We start from the raw sequence: 17865 nt of genomic DNA, 5'->3' as shown, positions 1-17865 counted from the left end.
TAATCCGTGTGCAACACTGAGAACAATGCCTGATACACAGTAACTGCTTAGCAGATGTGAGCTACGATCATTGTTTCCCTGCCTTGCAAGCAGGCAAACAGGTGCAGAAAGCTCAAATAATGAGGTAACCGTTAAGAAGGAGTGGGGCTCGGATCCAGAACCCCTTAACCACAGCCAGTCGCCCCTCAGCGCGCTGAGCCTGTTTCCTCCTCTGCAAGGTGGGGCTGAGGGCAGCATGCACCTCGCAGGGCTCTCCCAGGAGGGAAGCGAGTCGCATTTTGGAAGAAGGGGCGATGGTCATTCTGTCTGGCCAGGCTTAGAAGCCCAAAGGCTCAACAGATGTCGAAGCTATGAACACGAAGTCCTGGCCCCATGCTAGGACACAGGCGCCCTCTGGTGGTAGAAGCAACCCCAGCAGCCAAGTGTCCCAGGGGCTCGTCACGTGCGGAGACAGCGAGTGCTCAGGGAATCCTGGAGGGAACTGGGGCACTGGCCCAGGGCCACTTAACAGGGTTGGAATCACCACGGTCTGGCCTCAGGACCTACACTCTTTCTCTTTCCAAAACTGTCCCAGCTCTGGGGCCCAGGGCACGACTTTGATGTCCCAGGCCCTGCAGGGCAGCGCGGTCTCCCTGGCCCGTCCACCAAATGCCGGGAGACATCAAAACGAAGGGCGGTTCCCCTGGCCCCAGGCGTGGGAGTCAGGGCTTCAGCTGCTTCCCGCCAAACTCAGGAGGGCCGGGTTGGGATACTCGGGGTTCTCGATGACCCCGGGGCCGAACTTGAGCTCCAGAAAGCGGCGGTAGTTGTTGGGCGCCTGTGCCAGGAAGCCGGCGAAGGGCAGGGGCACGAGAGGCTGCAGGAAGTGCTCGGGGAACTCCACGTCCTGCCGGTGGTCCAGCCACGTGTCCTTGGTCATGACCCCGTTGCGGGGGTAGAAGGGCCACAGGTCCACGTGCAGGTGGTTGCTCTCGCTGTACTGCACGCGGAAGAAGTCGCCCTCGATGGCCTTCTCCCACACGAAGCCGCGCTCGTCCACCACGGAGCCCGCCTCGGCCCCCCGCAGCTGCTCGCAGTTGCCCACGTCCTCGAGGTAGATGCCCAGGTCCACATCGTAGTCCCACGGGATGATGTCCCCGTGGCGGGCCGCGCCCAGCAGCGAGCCGCCCTCCAGCCAGTAGCGCACGCCCGCCGCCTCCAGCACGCCCACCACGTAGCGGGCGGTCTCCCGCAGCGCGCGCAGGCAGCACGGGGGCGTCCAGCGCCCCTCGTACAGGTAGGACGGCGTGTCGCCCACCACCGTCCCGAAGCAGCGCGGCGTCTCTTTGCTGCAACCGAACCACTCGAGGCGCCCTCCCTCCCAGCTCACCAGGCGGATGCCCAGCGCCCGCAGCAGCGCCGCCCGCCGCGCCCGCCCCTCGCGCTCCGCCTTCCAGCGCGCGTGGGCCGTGGTCAGCGGGGGCTGGCGCGCCGCCGGGAAGGTCACGTCCAGCAGCTGCACCGCCCAGCCGCGCAGGGCCGTCTGCAGGAAGAGGCTGGTGCCCACCGGCCGGGCCAGGGGCGCCGACAGGTTGAAGAGGTCGCGCGCGCGCAGGAGCACCACGGCGTCCCCCTCCAGGGCGTCGCAGCGGGGCGCGGGGGGCGCGGGGCCGTAGCGCGCGGTCCACTCCCGCAGGCTGACGTTCAGGGCCAGGCAGCGCGCGGGGTTGGCCGAGGCCACCCGGGCGGCCACCAGGCGCGCCCCTCCCGCCCGGAGCACCTCCGCCATGCGCTCCAGGCGGCCTGGGGTCTCGGCCCTGGCTCCGTCGGGCACCAGCGCCACGTACTCAGTGGCCACGTAGGTCTCCGGGCGCGAGGCCGCCGCGGGCTGGTCCAGGGCGGGCTGCAGCAGTGCCAGGTGGACGTTGGGGAGGCGGGGCAGGGCCAGGGGCGGGTAGGGCAGCGCGTCGGCCGCCACCACCACGGGCTGGGCTGGGTCCTGCTGCAGGAAAGAGTCCACCAGCTCGGGCACCGCGTGGTCAAAGGCCTCGAACTCTCGCACCAGGATGGTGACGTGGGGGCCGGCGGCGGTTCCGCGGCGGGGTCCCCGGGTCCGGGCGTTCCTGGGCTGTTGCTGCAGCCACGAGACGTAGAAGAGGACCAGGAGGTTGACGGTAATGGCGGCTGCCAGGGCAGCCTGGCAGCGGGTGAGCCGCATGGGGCTGAAGTCAGGCCCTAGCTGGGCCTCGGCGACATCCTGGGGAGGCGGGAAGGAAAGCGGAGGCTAGAGCTGGCTGTCAGCAGCCCCTGCAGCCCGAGCCCGGCCCTTCCTTCCAGCCTTTTTCTGGTTTGGTTTCAGCTCTGACCTCCCCGCCTCCAGGAAGCCTCCCTGCCTTCAGCGCCCCGCCCCCCGCCTGCCCCTCTCCGCCAGCCCCACCATTCTAAGTCATTGCCATATAGGAACCATCCTGTCCTCCCACTTGTGAGACCCAGGGGGAGCCCGCCTTGGTCACTGCTGGGTCCCCAAGGCCACTCAGCACAGAGCCAGGTACCCATTAGGTACTGAGTTTCTATCAAAGGAGTCACCTTCCCTTCTCCCTTGTTCGATCCCACCCTTCTATTCTTTGCTAACTTCTCGCTCATGTTTGGGTTCAGCTATAAACACCCGGACCCCATCCCCAAGCCCAGCTTGTACTTTCTGCTCTACCGTTCCTTCCCCCAGGACGCCACCCCCCACCCCCCCATCTCTCCTGTCCCTTCCATACCCCGCCCCTGGCTCCAGGGTGAGGCGGATGCCCTCAGCCTGGGCCCTCAAGTCCCTCCCCGGCTGCCCCTCCTCACTTCCTCCAGTCCTGCCAACCCGTCATCTCTTTCCGGATGGTCAGCCAGCTTGTGTTAGGTTTACAAGAAAAGTTAGAAATGTTTTCTTAAATCAGAATTATCCCAATTTGTATGTTGGCCACTAGTTTTTTTTTTGTTGTTTTTTTTTTTTTAGTAGAAATGGGAAGTAGAATGGTGGCTGCCAGGGGCTGGCAGGAGGGGGACATGGAGTTGTTTAATGGGTTTAGAGTTGCAGTTTTGCAAGATGAAATAGTTCTGGAGATTGTTTGCCTAAAATGCGAATATACTTAATACTACTGAACCATACGCTTACAAATTGCTAAGATGATGAGTTTTATGTGTGTTTTATCACAATAAAAATGTTTTTGTTTTGCCCTGGCTGGTTTGGCTCAGTGGATAAAGTGTCGGCCTGCAGACTGAAGGGTCCCAGGTTCGATTCCGGTCAAGGGGCATGTACCTTGGTTGCGGGCACATACCCAGTAGCGGGTGTGCAAGAGGCAGCTGATTGATGTTTCTCTCTCTTCGATGTTTCTAACTCTCTATCCCTTTCCCTTCCTCTCTGTAAAAAATCAATAAAATATATTTTAAAAAATGTTTTTGTTTTAGATGGAATGGGCTGCATTGACAGAGGCTGCCAGTCTTAGGACTCCCCATTCATTGGCCACACTCCTAAGCAACCCCCAGATGGCGCTGTCTCCCTGGCCCCAGGATAGCTTGAAGTTTTGGCTGGTCTCCAGCAGCGGAGGTGTAACTAACGCTCTGGGTTCTCAGCAGTTACTTAAAAAAAAGTCCCCATGGATTTTTATAGCTTTCTTCTGCTCCCAGGGAGGGAGACATCGGCAACCCAGCTAATCGGCTAATCCTCCTAGCTCCTCAACACTTCTGACCCTTCCCCACTCCCACAATTCCCCCCTCAACTGGGGTCCACCCAGATCCCCACCCAGTCTCCTGACCAAGCCAGAGAGGTCTTCTAAAAGCACAAATGTGACCTCTCCCTCCCTGCTCAGCGGCTCCTCACTGCCCCAGGGAGAAAGTTTATGTTCTTACAACATCCCACAAGGCCTCCTGTGACCTGGCCCTGGCCCACCCCCCATTCCAGCGCCATCTCTGACCACGCCTCCTCAAACTCTCTGCCCAAGCCACCCGGGGCTTTTCTTCAAAGAGGTCTTATTCCTAAGCCTTTTCATATTCTGTTCCTTCTGCCTAGGAGAGATCCCTCTCAAACACCCCTTCCCTGTGCCTGTTTTCTGTGGGAGAACTCCTACTTATGCTTCAGGGCACAGCTCAAATGGCTCCTCCTCCAGGAAGCCTTCCCTGAACCCCAGCCTGGCTCCGAAGTCCCCTCTGGGCTCCCCCATCCCAGCCCCAGCCCTGCCTGTTCTGGTTCGGCACTGTCTGGGGACGAGTCTGTGTGCCCCACTGGACCCAGGAGGGTAGGGCCAGGGCTGTCTCCATTACCACTGGGGGTTCCTAGCACACAGCTGGGCACTGAAAATGCACGAGGTGAGGAAATGATGGCCAGGGTCAGGGTTTGTGTCTGTAAAGCTCCTTCAGGTCCCTGGAGCCAAACTCTGCACAGTCTCTCCTACCAGGAACGTCCTCCCACCCCTCTCCACCCACCCCAGACCTGCTTGCCCTTTTCTGACCCAACTTAGATGTTACCTAAGAATCGGAGCTGCACTTTAAGAGCGATCTCTTAACCTTTAGAATCTTGGCATTGCCTCTGGACCTGAGGCGGATCTCTCCTTCCTTCAGTCCTTCAGCAGCTACTTGCGGAACTCCTACAACATGCCAGGCGCTGCTCTAGGGACTGGGGACACCGCAGTGGACACCCAACACACAGACACGCAACAATCCGTGACCTCATGGAACTCATGATCGTGGGCGGAAGGAAACTTTGGAACACAGAATCTTCAGTCTTACACATCTTAGAGTCTCAGAGCTTAGGTACACGGAAGCACAGGCAATGCTTTTAGAACCTTCTAGAGAGAACATCCTCACTCCACCCTGGTCCCCTACAATCTGTTCGTCACTCAGAGACCAGAGAGATCCTGCCAGAGCCGGAGTTAGACCCTGTCCTGCGTCTGTTCACTTTTGTGGCTTAAAATCGCTTGAAGGAAAGCCTTCCCTGTGGCTCCTAAGGCGAATCACCCGTCCTCTTCCGCCCGCTGCCTCAGCGCCACCAACTGCCATTCCTCACATAAACCTGGGCCAGTTCTGCCACAGCACCGGCTGTTCCCTCTGCCCGAGGCTCTCCCCCAAAGTTATCCACCTGACTCCACCCCATGGCCTGCAGGTCTTTGCTCAGATGTCACCTGACCAGCGAGCCCTTCCTTTGGCTACCCAGTTTAAAAATGCAGCCCCCCCCTCCCCCCACCTAACTGGTTTGGCTCAGTGGATAGAGCATCGGCCTGCGGACTGAAGGGTCCCAGGTTCGATTCCAGTCAAGGGCATGTTCCTTTGTTGCGGGCACATCCCCAGTAGGAGGTGTGCAGGAGGCAGCTGATCTATGTTTCTCTCTATCCCTCTCCCTTCCTCTCTGTAAAAAATCAATAAAGTATATTTTTTTAAAAAAGAACTTTCAAAAAAAAATGCATCCCCCCCAAAAAAAAGTGTTTTTTTAAATTAAAAATTTAAAAATGCATCTTCCTGTCACCCACATACTTTCTCTGCCCCATCCCTGAGTTATTTTTCTCCCCTGGTAGTTATCACATAGATTTTTACTTATCTTGTTTATTATTTTGTCTGTTTTGTTCCCTGCTGTATGCCCAGAGCACAGCTCAGTGTCTGGCACATAGCAAGCGCTCAATAAACAGGGGTGCAATGATCAAGTGACTCCAACTGTTCAGATAGGGAATCTGTGGCTCAGAGACTTAAAGGATGCAAGGACCAGAACTCGGTTCTCCACCGTCCATGCTCTGCCTGGCTGCTTCTGGGCCAGGAAGTACCCAGCAGAACAGCGGACAGAAGCTGGGTCCTCAGAGACCAGAGGCTAGGATGGCTTGATGAGGAGGTACCACCTACTGGGTGAGGGGACCAACGAGGAAGGAGAAAGGAATCCTCTAGTACCTTCATAAGATCAAGTCTCGGCTTCTTAAACTGTAAGGGTTCAAAACCCCTTGCCAGACCCTGTTCTAAGTACTTTACACATATTAGCTTGTTTAATCTTTATGTTATGATCACATTTAAAGACGAAGAAACTGAGGCACAGAGAGGTGAAGTCACTTGCTCAAGGTCACACAGCTGGAAAGTGATGGACCCAGGATTTGACCCAAGAAGCTGGCTCCAGCCCGGCCTGCATGGTTCGGTGGTTGAGCATCGACCTATGAGCCAGGAGGTCACGGTTCAATTCCCGGTCAGGGCACATGCCTGGGTTGTGGGCTTGATCCCCAGTGAGGGGCGTGCAGGAGGCAGCCGACCAATGATTCTCTCTCATCATTGATGTTTCTACCTCTCTCTCCCTCTCCCTTCCTCTCTGAAATCAATAATAAAAATATGTATTTTTGAAAAAAAGAAGCTGGCTCCAGAGTTGTGCTTTAATGCAGCCAATTCTGTCTCTCTTGGGCCTGCCTTCCACGAGCCTTCCCTGGCTCTAACCTGACCAGTGCTTTCAAATATGGCGCATTAATGAATGCAACTCACTACCTCAACGAAGCTACTTATTGAGTGTCCTCTGTGCCAGACCTTGTGCTTCGGGGCCAGGGGATGAACTGGGCAGTCACTGAGCAGGCCCTCCAGAGGTCAGGCAGGAAAACAGTATCCCAAAGGGGAGAGAAACCAGCAGGGGCGTGGCAGAGAAAAACAGAGGCTTGCTATAGAAAAAGCAGCCAGGGAAGGAGGAGACAAGAGGAGACTTTGTCTCTCCACTCCCCACAAAACGGTGTAAGTGGATCACTTCCGGCCTGGGCTCACCTGGCCTGAGCTCTGATCTGGCCTGAGCCTCGGTGGCTGCATCTGTAGAATGGGAATGCCATGGGTAAAGAGGATCTGTGGGAAAGCCTTTGGGGACAAGGAAAGGGCAGTGTCCACATGATACTGAGAGACTTCTTACCTCCTACGTTGCAGGCTCGGGGAGCTCCAGGGGGGCGGTTTCAGCCTTGCTCAGCTGCGCTGCTGAGGGAAGGAGAACCCGAAAATACCAAGTCAGCCAATTTTGCACAGTGGAGCACAATTTCATCTTACCTATAACAATGGCAATGAGGCCAGGGAATCATTTTTCTTGAAGTCCTAATAAGTTCAGACACTACCTGGAGCATCTCAGGAATGGGTGGGAAGGATGTCAGTTATCATAGCAACCTATAACCATCCCTATCTCAGGACGGTGTCCAGAAAGGTAGGGCTGGAAGTGATAGAAGACGTTACTATGACACCCACTTCCCTAGGCACACTCCATCCTGAGACAATCCTAAAAAACGTCTCCTACCTTCCTGGGTCTGGTTCCTAGGGTCACTCGTAGGGAGACTGCCTCTGTTACCATAGTAACCAGGGCTTAGCCTTGCCTGTCTTGCCTCCCCGGGGAGGGTCAAGCCCTGTAACCATAGCAACTACTCCTCAGCCGAGCATCTTCTCCTCTAAATAAAAATACCTGGTTGGTTTGGTCCATGGACCTCCCACCATGGGAAAGGAGGGGAGATGGTTACCATGGTAATGCCAACTGGGTGGTTAGGAGGGTGGTTGGGAAAGAGGTGTTTCCCTCAGTAATCAGTGTCCTTGGGGCTGAGGTCCTTTCTACCTGAGCGCTAGTTGAGGTTGCCATAGTAACCAAAGCGGGTAGGGGCAGAAGGACCACCAGGGACTTAGATTACCTTAGCAACCTCCTCCTGGTGTAGGGACAGGAGAGGTTTGGGGCCCCATAACCACAAAAGAGGAGGAGAGGAGAAGCTGTTTGTGTTCTGGACTGGGGAGGAGTCACCAAGGCAACCAACCTGGGCCAGGATCGGGGAGGATGGGGCGATGGCTGAAAGCACCCATGGTGGTCGCCCTTTATCACGGGGAGTGATACTGGGTCTGGAGAGGTTTAGAACCTTTCTTTCTGGGGCTAAGCGGGAGGAGGGGGGCAGAAAGCGGCTCCTCCCCCAAGTCCCGCTTTCCCTCCTCGGGGCGCGTGCCCCCTGCCCGCCCACCCGTGCGCGCGCCTTCGGAGTCCACCCGGGTGGGCGAGGCGCGCGCCCGGCCGCGTCCCCGTCCCCGCCCCCAGCCCCCGCCGAGCGCGCGCGCGGGGGGTTGGCGCGGCCGCGCAGGCGCGCGAGGCACAGCGGGCGCGCGGGCCGGCCCGGGGCCTCCATGATGGAGGAGCGAGCGGCCGCCGCCGTCGCCGCCGCCGCCTCCTCCTGCCGCCCGCTCGGCTCCGGTGCGGGCCCCGGCCCGACGGGCGCAGTCCCGGTCTCTGCCCCCGCTCCCGGTCCCGGCCCGGCCGCTAAGGGGGGCGGCGGCGGCGGGGGCAGCCCGGGGCCCACGGCGGGGCCGGAGCCCCTGAGCTTGCCCGGGATCCTGCACTTTATCCAGCATGAGTGGGCGCGCTTCGAAGCGGAGAAGGCCCGCTGGGAGGCCGAGCGCGCCGAGCTGCAGGTGAGCGCCCCCCAGACCCCCGACCCCCGCCCGGCCCGGCCCGGCCTCACCCGCCGCCGCCGCCGCCGCCATCTTGGAGCAATGGCCGCCGGGACGGCCGGGGGGGCGGGCGGGGACCGCGACCGGCCCGCTGCGGGAGTGGGGGGCCGTCCGAGAGGGTCCCGGGGGCACCGAGGCTCCTGGAGGCGGGCGTGGGCCCAGGGGCGGGAGGGCCCGGCCGCGGCCGGCGGAGGGAAGGGGCGCCGGGACCAGACCCGCTGGAAGTGGCCGCGGGAGGGAGCGGACCGGTGGCGGCTCCTGAGTGCCCTCGGGGCCTGGAGGGGCCCCGGAGACCTCAGCCGCGGGTGCCGGGAGGAGTTGTTGGAGGGGCCTTGTGGCGTGAGGGACGCCCACCCCCGTCCGAGCCGGTGCGGGTTGGAGGTGGAGCGTGATGGGCTGCGGGTGGGAGATGGGGCGTCGGGGGGACTGGGGACCCGCCGAGGGCGAGAGCGTCCGGCCGGGATCAGGCCGGAATAGGGAGAGGAAGTCGCGGAGCCCGGGACGCGGGGTGTTTCGGAGTGTTTGGACGGAGGGAACGGAAAGATGGCTGTGTGAGGACTCCGGGGATCACGGGGGGGCCTGGAGGGGTTCCAGGGTGATGGTGTGTGCCTCCTCATTGAGGAAGAAACTTGGGGAGCCCTGGCCTGTGTGGCTATCGAGTGTAGGGAAGTTGTCCCAAAGTTGTGCCCTAGGAGCCTGTGTGGAAGAGCTTGAGAGCAGAAACTCCAGGGTGGGGGTGTGGAGGGGTGGGGGGTGGCCCGAAGATGGGAGATGTGTGTAGGGTGGCAAGTGGAGAACCCCGAACTGGAGTGGGGGGCAGGCATGATGTCCATCGTGGAGACCAGGGGACCTGGGAAGGGGACAGTGAGGAGGAATCCGGGGTTCCCCGGGGTGCTAGGGGGAGCATTTTGTAGAGCAGGGAGGCAGCGGGAAGAAGCATCTCAGAAGGATCCCGAGGGGAGCCGTGTTTGTGGGCGTTGTGGGAAAGGACCCATGGTGTGTGGAGTAGCTGGGAGGGGAATGTGCCCTGAGATGGTGTTCGGAAGTCTGAGGAGCTGGGCTGGATTTCGTGACTGAGACGTGTGGGTCCATTTGCAGTGTCCCCCGGAGCCCGGGCATTGGAGTTGTGAGGGTTTGAAGGGGTCCAGTGAGGAGTTGAGTGGAGTCTGGGGTTCCTCAGCTGGGGTGTTATTAGCAGAACTCAGTATCTTCCAGCGAGCGCCCATCTTTCTCCTTCTGATGTGCTTGCTGTTTCCTATCTGTGTGAGGTGGGGACCCAAATTAATAACTGATTCGAGCCTGGCCGGTGTGGCTCAGTGGTTGATCTTCGATCTATGAACCAGAGGGTCATGGTTCGATTCCCACTCAGGGCACATGCCAGGGTTGCAGGCTCAGTCCCCAGTAGGGGGCGTGCAGGAGGCAGCCAATCAATGATTTCTCTCATCATTGATGTTTCTACCTCTCTCTCCCTCTCCCTTCCTCTCTGAAATCAATAAAAATACTTAAAAAAAAAACTGATGCGAATTTTGTCCGTAGGATGACTAAGGACAGCAACCCACAGTTCTCCCCCACTAGGGATCTTAGCGGTTGGTAGTTGAGGCTTGGGGTGGGAGAGGAATCCTTAGGTGAGTGCCCCTCACTTTTGTGTCCTACTCTATCCCGCACCCTTTCCCAGCATACAGCTCACTAGATCATGCAGTACACGCGTTATGTAGGCAGAGCCAATGTCCTTACCCTCACTCAGCAGTAATGTAGCAGCTGCTGTTCACTGAGCACATGTTATGTACCAGGCACTGTATTGAACACTTTATATATGGTATCATTTGTCCCTGCAACCTCCTGGGAGGGTAAGTGACATTATCTCCTCGCCCCCTTTTGAAATAATAAGTGGAAACGGAGACTTTGAGAGGGCCAGTGATTAATCTGGGATCACAGCCTGTGGGTGGCAGGGTTGGTCTGTCGGTTTTCAGGCCCATGTTCTCTTCCGCTCTGCTGTTCAGTACAAATGGGCAAGCTCAGTGGCCTCCCCAGGTCATCCAGTCAGAGCAGAGTTGGGCTTGAATCTTGGTCTCTGGGACGTCATGCCACCACCTGCTCATCTCTGAGACCAACGAGAGGAAAGATGTGCTTATTCCCTCACTTAGTGGCCCTTCTTGCAGTTTGAGAGGGATTTGTGGGAAGCGCCCAGTTATGCTGTCCATGTCTTGGCTCCAGCATCACTTTGTACTCTCGTTCTGTTACATTAGTGAAAATTCAGAGGCCTTAGAAGTGTGTGTACGTACTGTGTGAGTGAAAGTGGAAAGTGCCCTTTGTCCCTCTCCTCCTCCTCCCCAGCTATTACTGCTGTGAAAGAGGCCATATTATATGTATCATTTTGTGACTTTTTTTCACATACTCATGCCTTGGTGTTCCTTTCATATCAGCACAGAGAGCTCTTTATTATTTTTGGTAACTATGGTCCATCGGATGTTTGCACCATAGCTCATTTAGTTTGACCCTGTTGATGGACTTTTAGCTTGGTTCCAATTTTCCCCCGTGAGAAATGGCTGCAGTGGATGTCCATATGGCCCTGTATGAATACAAGTGGAAGAGTCGGTGGAATAGCAGAATAGATGTGTTTATAAAGTGGTGATTGGTTTGCCAAGTTGCCCCACGTTTCCACTCCCATCAGCAGCACCTGTTTTTACACACCTTTGATCAGGTCACTTATCACTTACAGAGGTGTGACTCCTCCTGTGAGATATATCACACACGCACATATATTTTATTGATTTCAGACAGGAAAGGAGAGAGGGAGATAGAAACATCAATGATGAGCGAGAATCATTGATCGGCTGCCTCCTGCACGCCCCCTACTGGGGATTGAGCCCGCAACCCGGGCATGTGCCCTTGACTGGAATTGAACATGGGACCCTTCAGTCCCCATGCCAACGTTGTATCCACTGAGCCAAACCGGCTAGGGCCTCCTGTGAGATTTTGTAAGGCTTAGACCGAGTTCAGTTGTTCTGGTGAACTCTGAGTACCTTTTCTCTGAATGACAGTACAGCAGCTCTTGGCACAGGGCCTGCTGTGCAGTCAGGGCTCAGTGTGTGTGGATTGGCAGAAAAGGCAGCCCGTCATGGGGTCCTCCCAAGAGGCACCCAAAGATTGGAGCAGGGCGGCAGGGGAGATTGGGTCTGATAACAAGCAGGACTTTGCCAGGGGGGAGTTCAAGAAGTCGGTGGTATGGTTCCTGCCCTTCAGGGACTTACAGGCTCACAGGAGGCTACAGAGAACGCTGCACGATGGGGCCGTGCCCGTGATCTGTGGCACTTCTAAAAGGGGAGCCGAGTCCTTGCGGACCGGGGGACCCTCATGGGGGAATCTGAGTTGGACATTGATGTAGGAGCAGCGGCAGAGAGATGTGAATATGGCAGCAGAGGAGGTGTGGATCTGACCCCTCCCCACTTCTAGTTTCACAAGGAGCTTTGAGGGATCCATGGGCACTCATCCTGGAGCTTGGGAAGGAGGAGATGTGGGGCTAGATGAGCCCATCTGGGGAACCTCTGCCTGGGGGCTGGGACAGAAGGGTCAGCAGAGGGGTAGAGAGGCTCAGTTCCTGGGAGGACTGAGAGGCTAAGGCTCCTTGGGAAGCTTTTAGATGTTGCCTGGCTGAGAGAGGGAACAGCTGGAGGAGAGGCGGCAGCCATGTCTCAGAACTGTTCTGGGCTTGTGTATTTTCGAACAGTCTGGCCAGAGGAAGCGGCAGTGGGTGGATCTGCTGAGTAGAGAACTTCCCGATTCCAGACTTACCTGGCAGCCGCCCCGGCACTCGCAGATCAGGCAGTGGTGGCTGCTGGCGTTTGCCAGCTAACAGGGACTGGCCACCAGCACTTCCCCTTTCCGTGGGATTCCACTGCCTTGGGATACTTCAACCACATGTTTCTGGTTCTTTCCCCCTCCTTCACCAGAAGAACTGGGAAGGGGACACAGAGCAGAGTGGGCCAACTGAGATTCTCCACTTTCTTCACCCACAGACAAAAGTTACTGGGTATTGTCAGTCCCTCCTCATTACCTGAAATCCCTCATCTCCTCCCTGCCCCAGCCCCGATCTTAGTCTGGGCTCCTGGGACTTCTGGGACTGCCTCCTTGTGTGACTGGTCTCTCTGCCTTTAGCTTTGCCATCCCCACCCCACCCCCTTCCCCAGCCATCTGTTCTCCACATTATAGCTGAAATTACCTTTGTAACATTTTCATGTGGCCACACTGGCCTTTTTATTTTATTTTTTTTTGTGTGATTTCTTCTGTATGCTCCTTTAAAGAAATGTTTTATTGAATTTATTGGGATGACATCGGGTAATACAATTATATAGGTTTCAGGTATACAAGTCTGTACTACATCATCTGTATATTGTATTGTGTGTTCACCACTATAAGTCACGTCTCCTTCCATCACCATTAATCCTCCCTTTACTGTCTTCTACCTCCCCTATGCCCCTTTCTCTCTGGCGATCACCATACTGTAGTCTGTGTTGATGAGTGTGTTTCTTTGCTTAATCTCTTCACCTTTTTTCACCCAGCGCTGCAACCCCTCTCCCCTCTGACAGCTGTCAGTCTGATCTCTATCTGTGAGTCTGTTTCTATTTTGTTTGGTAGATTCCACATATAAGTGAAATCATATGGTAGTTGTCTTTCTCTGACTGGCTTATTTCACTTGGCATAATGCTTCCCAGGTCCATCCATACTGTTGCAAAAGTTAAGATTTCCTTTTTCATGGCTGAGTAGTATCCCATTGTGTAAATGTACCATAGCTTTTTTATTCACTTATCTACTGATGGACACTTGGGCTGCTTCCAAATCTTGGTCATTGTAAATAACTAGAGGCCTGATGCACGAAATTCGTGTGAGGGGCTCATCTCCCACCGCCCCGGCAGCTGCCTCGGCCCCGCCTGCCGTGGCTTTGTTCGCAATGACGTCTGGTCTAATTAGCATATTACGCTTTTATTATTTTAGATGCTGCAGTGAACATAGGGGTGCACATACTGGCCCTTGTAGGGTTCCTGAAGCTCACCATGCCCCTTTGTCTGTCCTCTGCCAGCAGCACAGCCCACTGCCCTGGCTGACTCCTGATGAGCCTTCAGGTCTTAGACGAGCTATCACTGCTTCTCAACCCCAGACGTGGATTAGGTGTCCGTTTCCCCATCACATCCTTGGTGGCCCTCGTCACAGGTGTGCTGGTTGTCGCTGCTTTTGCCTGTCTTCTGCGTTGGACGGAGAACTCTGTGGGGACAGGAACCACCGTCTTCTCCATGATTCCTCCAGTGCTCACACAGTCCCTGGCTTGTTATAGGCAGTTGCTGGTGTTGGATGTTGGATGAATGTAGGCTCTCAGCAGGCTGCCCTGGCTGGCGCTGGGAAGCGGAATGCTCTCCAATGGAAGCCCAGGAGAGCAAGAAGGATAGTGAGGAAGTACCTCGGGGCTTGTGTGTGGTGATCAGCCTTTTCTTCACCTCTACCCCCACCTTCTAAAACGACTCGTGGACGGGTAGATTTGGGGGACTGAGAAGATACATAAAGGATGGAAATTCAGCCCTGGACAATTTGGCTTAGTGGATAGAGCGTTGACCTGTGGACTGAAGGGTCCCTGGGTTCAATTCCGGTCAGGGGCACAAGCCTGGATTGTGGGCTCGGTCCCCAGTGGGGGACGTGCAGGAGGCAGCTGATCAGTGATTCTCTCTCATCATTGATGTTTCTCCCTCTCCCTCTCACTTCCTCTCTGAAATCAATAAAAATATGTATTTTAAAAAAAGGATGGAAATTCAAACTTACAAGATGAGTCTATCTCTCTGGCCTTAACGTGTATGTATGTATGTATGTTTGTATATATGTATGTGTTGATTTAAACTGTAGAGAGAAAAAAGTGTTAAGGAGGAGGAAGAAGTTCCATCCTCACAATGGACAGATGAGGCTTCTTTTCCATGGCACACCTGGTGACATATTTATTCATTCATTGTTTGTCCCATAACCCCTATAGAATGTCAGCCACGTCTCGTTCAGCACTGTATCTTCTGTCTACAACTATACCCGATACATACTAGTAGTTGGGGCTCAATTAATATTTGGGTTGTGGCTCTGTTTGTTGGGCATTGTCCCGGGCACCGAAGGTTGCCAACTCAATTCCCTGTCAAGCCCAGATTGTGGGCTTGATCCCCGGTAGGGGTTGTGCAGAAGGCAGCCAATCAATATTACGTTCACATTGATGGTTTTTCTCTCTCCCTGCCTCTCTAAAATAAATAAATAAAAAATACTTTAAAAATAAAATAAATATTTGGTGTTAGGTGAATGAATGAATGATACTTTTGTCATTTATTAATGCATGTGTATCCCTTTTTATTTTTTTAAAAGGAACGTACCATTGCCGCTATGCCTGAAGGATAAGTTCCTACAAGCACAATAAGTTCCCATAATTCCTAGAAGTGGAACTGCTAGGACAAAAGGAATGTGCATTTAACATTTTTATAGATCTGGCCAGATTGCCCTCCAGCAAGTGCATCCGTTTATGACCCCAGCGAAGGGGTATGAATGTGCCTGTTTCCCCGGCCCCCAGGCAGTGCCAGGCAGTACTTAGCCTGAGGTGGAGACCTGGGCCCTGGAGCAGGACAGAGGTGATAGCAGGGCTGTGCTGCACTCCACATGCACAGGCCAGATAGGTCAGGGCCCTTCGAGCCCCAGGGAGAGGGGGAGCAGTGCAGGGGGGCACCTGAGAGGCTGCCGGAACTGGCCGTCCTGGAGCGAGGCTTTGAGAATGGGCTCGGCCTGGCAAAGGTGTCTGGGCAGACTGCGGCTTCTGGTGGAGGCACTGAAGTTTTCTGCAAGCACATGGTGTGCGGGGATTGGCTGCAGCAGACGCAGCTGTGCTGTGCATGGTGGCAGGAGGCCTGTAAGCCACAGACATCCCTGCTGATGGGTTTAGGGTCTCAGAGGGACCGTAGCTCCCACAAAGAATGGGGCCCATGTCAACATTGTGGAAGGATGGACAGGGAGAATAAAAATAAGAGGCAGGAGTTGGCATTTATTGGCCCGTCTTCTGTGCTAGGTCTTGGACTGAGGCGAACTTAACACGAGGGGAAGGCACTCTCATAAGCCCCATTTTATAGAAGGGGAAATGGAGGCTCAGAGAAAGCCGACGACCTACCTGAACTCATGCCGCAGGTGGGTGGGTGAGTGGGGCTGGAGCTGAGGCTGCCCAGCCCAGAACAGTGGCGCGCTAGGGGAGAAGCCAGGGACAAGTCCTGCACTTGGCTTTGGCACAGGGCCTCCGGAACGTGGACAGGGGCCAGGATCCTGCCTCGCAGGTCGTTGGCCGAGTGTCTCCAGATGACCTGTTGACAGACCAGAGCAGACTGGGGCAGCCCGTGCCAGCAGACGGTGTGAAGTGGTTGGCAGGGGCCCTGGGTCATGTCTGTGGCACGTCTCCCTCATGCTGGGCAGACTCCAGGGGGACGATTGGTCCCCACAGTGGTAAAGCTTTGCACTGGAGCAGGAGCTGAGCCAAGCCACCCACTCTTGTCCCTAAACTCCAGAAGTAGCTTCCTACGCCTCCCAGAGATAGATGCTCTGGTAGGAATAGTGAGACGCCTCCACCAGCAGTCTTAGGGACAGCACCTGCCTTTGGGTGGAGAGGAGGAGGACCCCAGGACTATTAGCGCCTACCTCCCCACCTTTATCCCCAAAAGGCAGGGATAGGTTACGCCCAAGCTGGCCCCGCTTTCAGTATTTCAGGGGTTAAGGACTCCTCTTCAGCTCTTCCATTGTGGGTGACATGGCCGGGACTCTGGCAGCAGAACTAGCATGCCCTCTCACACGCCATTGAACCCTGGCTCAGGGTCTTCGTGCCTGAAGTGGCTGCTGCATGTCATTGTAGGGGTAGGAGCTGGTGCTAACTGCCCTGAGTGAGGGAGGGACACACATCAGGGAGCCTAAGCCCTGCTGTCTTCCTGTTTCCTCTGTGTCCCCAGGCTCAGGTGGCTTTCCTCCAGGGAGAAAGGAAAGGGCAAGAGAATCTCAAGACAGACCTGGTGCGGCGGATCAAGATGTTAGAATATGCGCTGAAGCAGGAGAGGTGAGCCCTGCTGCCCGGTCCTGCCTCTGAGAAGTCAGTCCCCAGCAGAGCCTTCCACCGAGGGAGATTGGGGATCAGGCGTTCCCCATCACCAGACACTCTGCGGTTCTAGGAGAGGGGACAGAACGAGACATAGCAGGTGGATTCAGGTTAGACACCAGAGACAGTATTCATAATGATGGTGGCCACTGTGTGCCCAACACCATCTGTCCCTAATGTCTCCTCTCTTCCACTAGCCTGGGGGGTACAGTGGCTTCTGGAGAGCGAGGACTTCTTTCAGGACTCCTGGGGCTGGGATCGCAGCCCAGCCTGCCAGGCTCTGGAGAGTGGGTTCTTCACAGCGCCATGTGTGGCGCCTCCCCCCACCCCCCAGGGCTGCTTTATACTGTGGGCAGGTTGGGGGAGCTCAGCCTCAGAGGTAGGAGAGTGGATTAGGGGGGCCTGGGGATTTGGAATTCCTGAGGTGAGTGCTGTCCTGTCTACTCTTCTGTCTCATTTGTTACTCATTTGTTCTTTTTCTTTTTTTTTTTAATGTTTCTGACTTTTTATTTTATTTATTTATTTATTTTCATGTTTTCTTTTTCTTTTTTTTCCTTTTTTTTTAATTAAGGTATTATATGTGTACATATCTTACCATTGTCCCCCCCTACCCCACACCCTTACATGCCCTCACCCCCCAGAGTTTTGTGTCCATTGGTTATGCTTATATGCATGCATTCCATTTGTTCTTTTTAGGGCTAAATATCATAAACTGAAGTTTGGGACAGACCCGAACCAGGGAGAGAAGAAACCAGAACTGTCAGAACAAGGTACCCACCCTCTGAACCTCCCTGCTTGCTCCTCCCACAAAACTGAAGCCGCCTCTTCTTCCTTTGCTCCATAGGAAGCAGCATTGGCGGGGGCGGGGAGGGCTTAACTCGCTCTCAGGCGCCCCCCTCCCCCCCCCATAGGCTGCTCTGTCGGATACTGGGCACTGGGCACGGGGCTGGACCCCTGGGGAGAGGCAGGGGTGGGTAGTGGTGAAGAAGCCCAGTCCTGCCTGCTGTTCTGTGTGAAGTAGAGACAGACACACAAGGTCCCATCAATATTTGATGAATAAAATGAACAGATGGTCTCATTTAATCCACACAACAATCCCAAAAGGTGTAGGTACTGCTCTCATTAGCTTTATTTTCAGAAGAGGAAACAGGCTCAAATAGGTAAACTGCCCAGCTCAGGGTCACACCTGGGAAGAGGCAGAGCTGGACTTGAACCCATTTGAGTCTGCCCTTTTTCTCAGAATTGGGCCAGCTTCCTCTGTGGGAAAATAGCATAACTAGAGCTGAGTCTGAAGCTAG

General features: G+C 55.5%; 2 protein-coding genes across 3 annotated transcripts in view; one reads left to right on the top strand and one right to left on the bottom strand.

Moving 5' to 3' along the window:
* Nucleotides 1–378: 378 nt before the first annotated feature.
* On the bottom strand, nt 379–8463 carry FKRP (fukutin related protein). Its single transcript, XM_054710297.1, has 3 exons — nt 8439–8463; nt 6872–6933; nt 379–2236 (listed from the first exon to the last, which is right to left on the bottom strand). Exon 3 carries the CDS (start codon nt 2195–2197, stop codon nt 710–712), a length of 1488 nt encoding a protein of 495 aa, XP_054566272.1. The 5' UTR covers nt 2198–2236; nt 6872–6933; nt 8439–8463; the 3' UTR covers nt 379–709.
* Nucleotides 8088–17865, top strand: part of STRN4 (striatin 4) — a 27897-nt gene continuing 18119 nt past the window's right edge. For both annotated transcript variants that reach the window (XM_054710295.1, XM_054710294.1), the window contains exons 1-3: nt 8088–8388; nt 16425–16528; nt 17264–17337. In XM_054710295.1, coding sequence (XP_054566270.1) covers nt 8104–8388; nt 16425–16528; nt 17264–17337 — 463 coding nt within the window. In that variant the 5' untranslated portion in view covers nt 8088–8103. The remainder of the gene's footprint in view (nt 8389–16424; nt 16529–17263; nt 17338–17865) is intronic.

This window comes from Eptesicus fuscus, chromosome 21, assembly GCF_027574615.1.
Source record: "Eptesicus fuscus isolate TK198812 chromosome 21, DD_ASM_mEF_20220401, whole genome shotgun sequence".
NCBI classification, from domain to species: Eukaryota; Metazoa; Chordata; class Mammalia; order Chiroptera; family Vespertilionidae; genus Eptesicus; species Eptesicus fuscus.
Note: the sequence above shows the minus strand (reverse complement) of the source record. Positions and strands in the feature narration are given on the sequence as shown.

Coding starts and splice junctions, on each gene's coding strand:
- FKRP (XM_054710297.1), bottom strand. CDS start 2,197: ATGCGGCTCACCCGCTGCCAGGCTGCCCTGGCAGCCGCCATTACCGTC.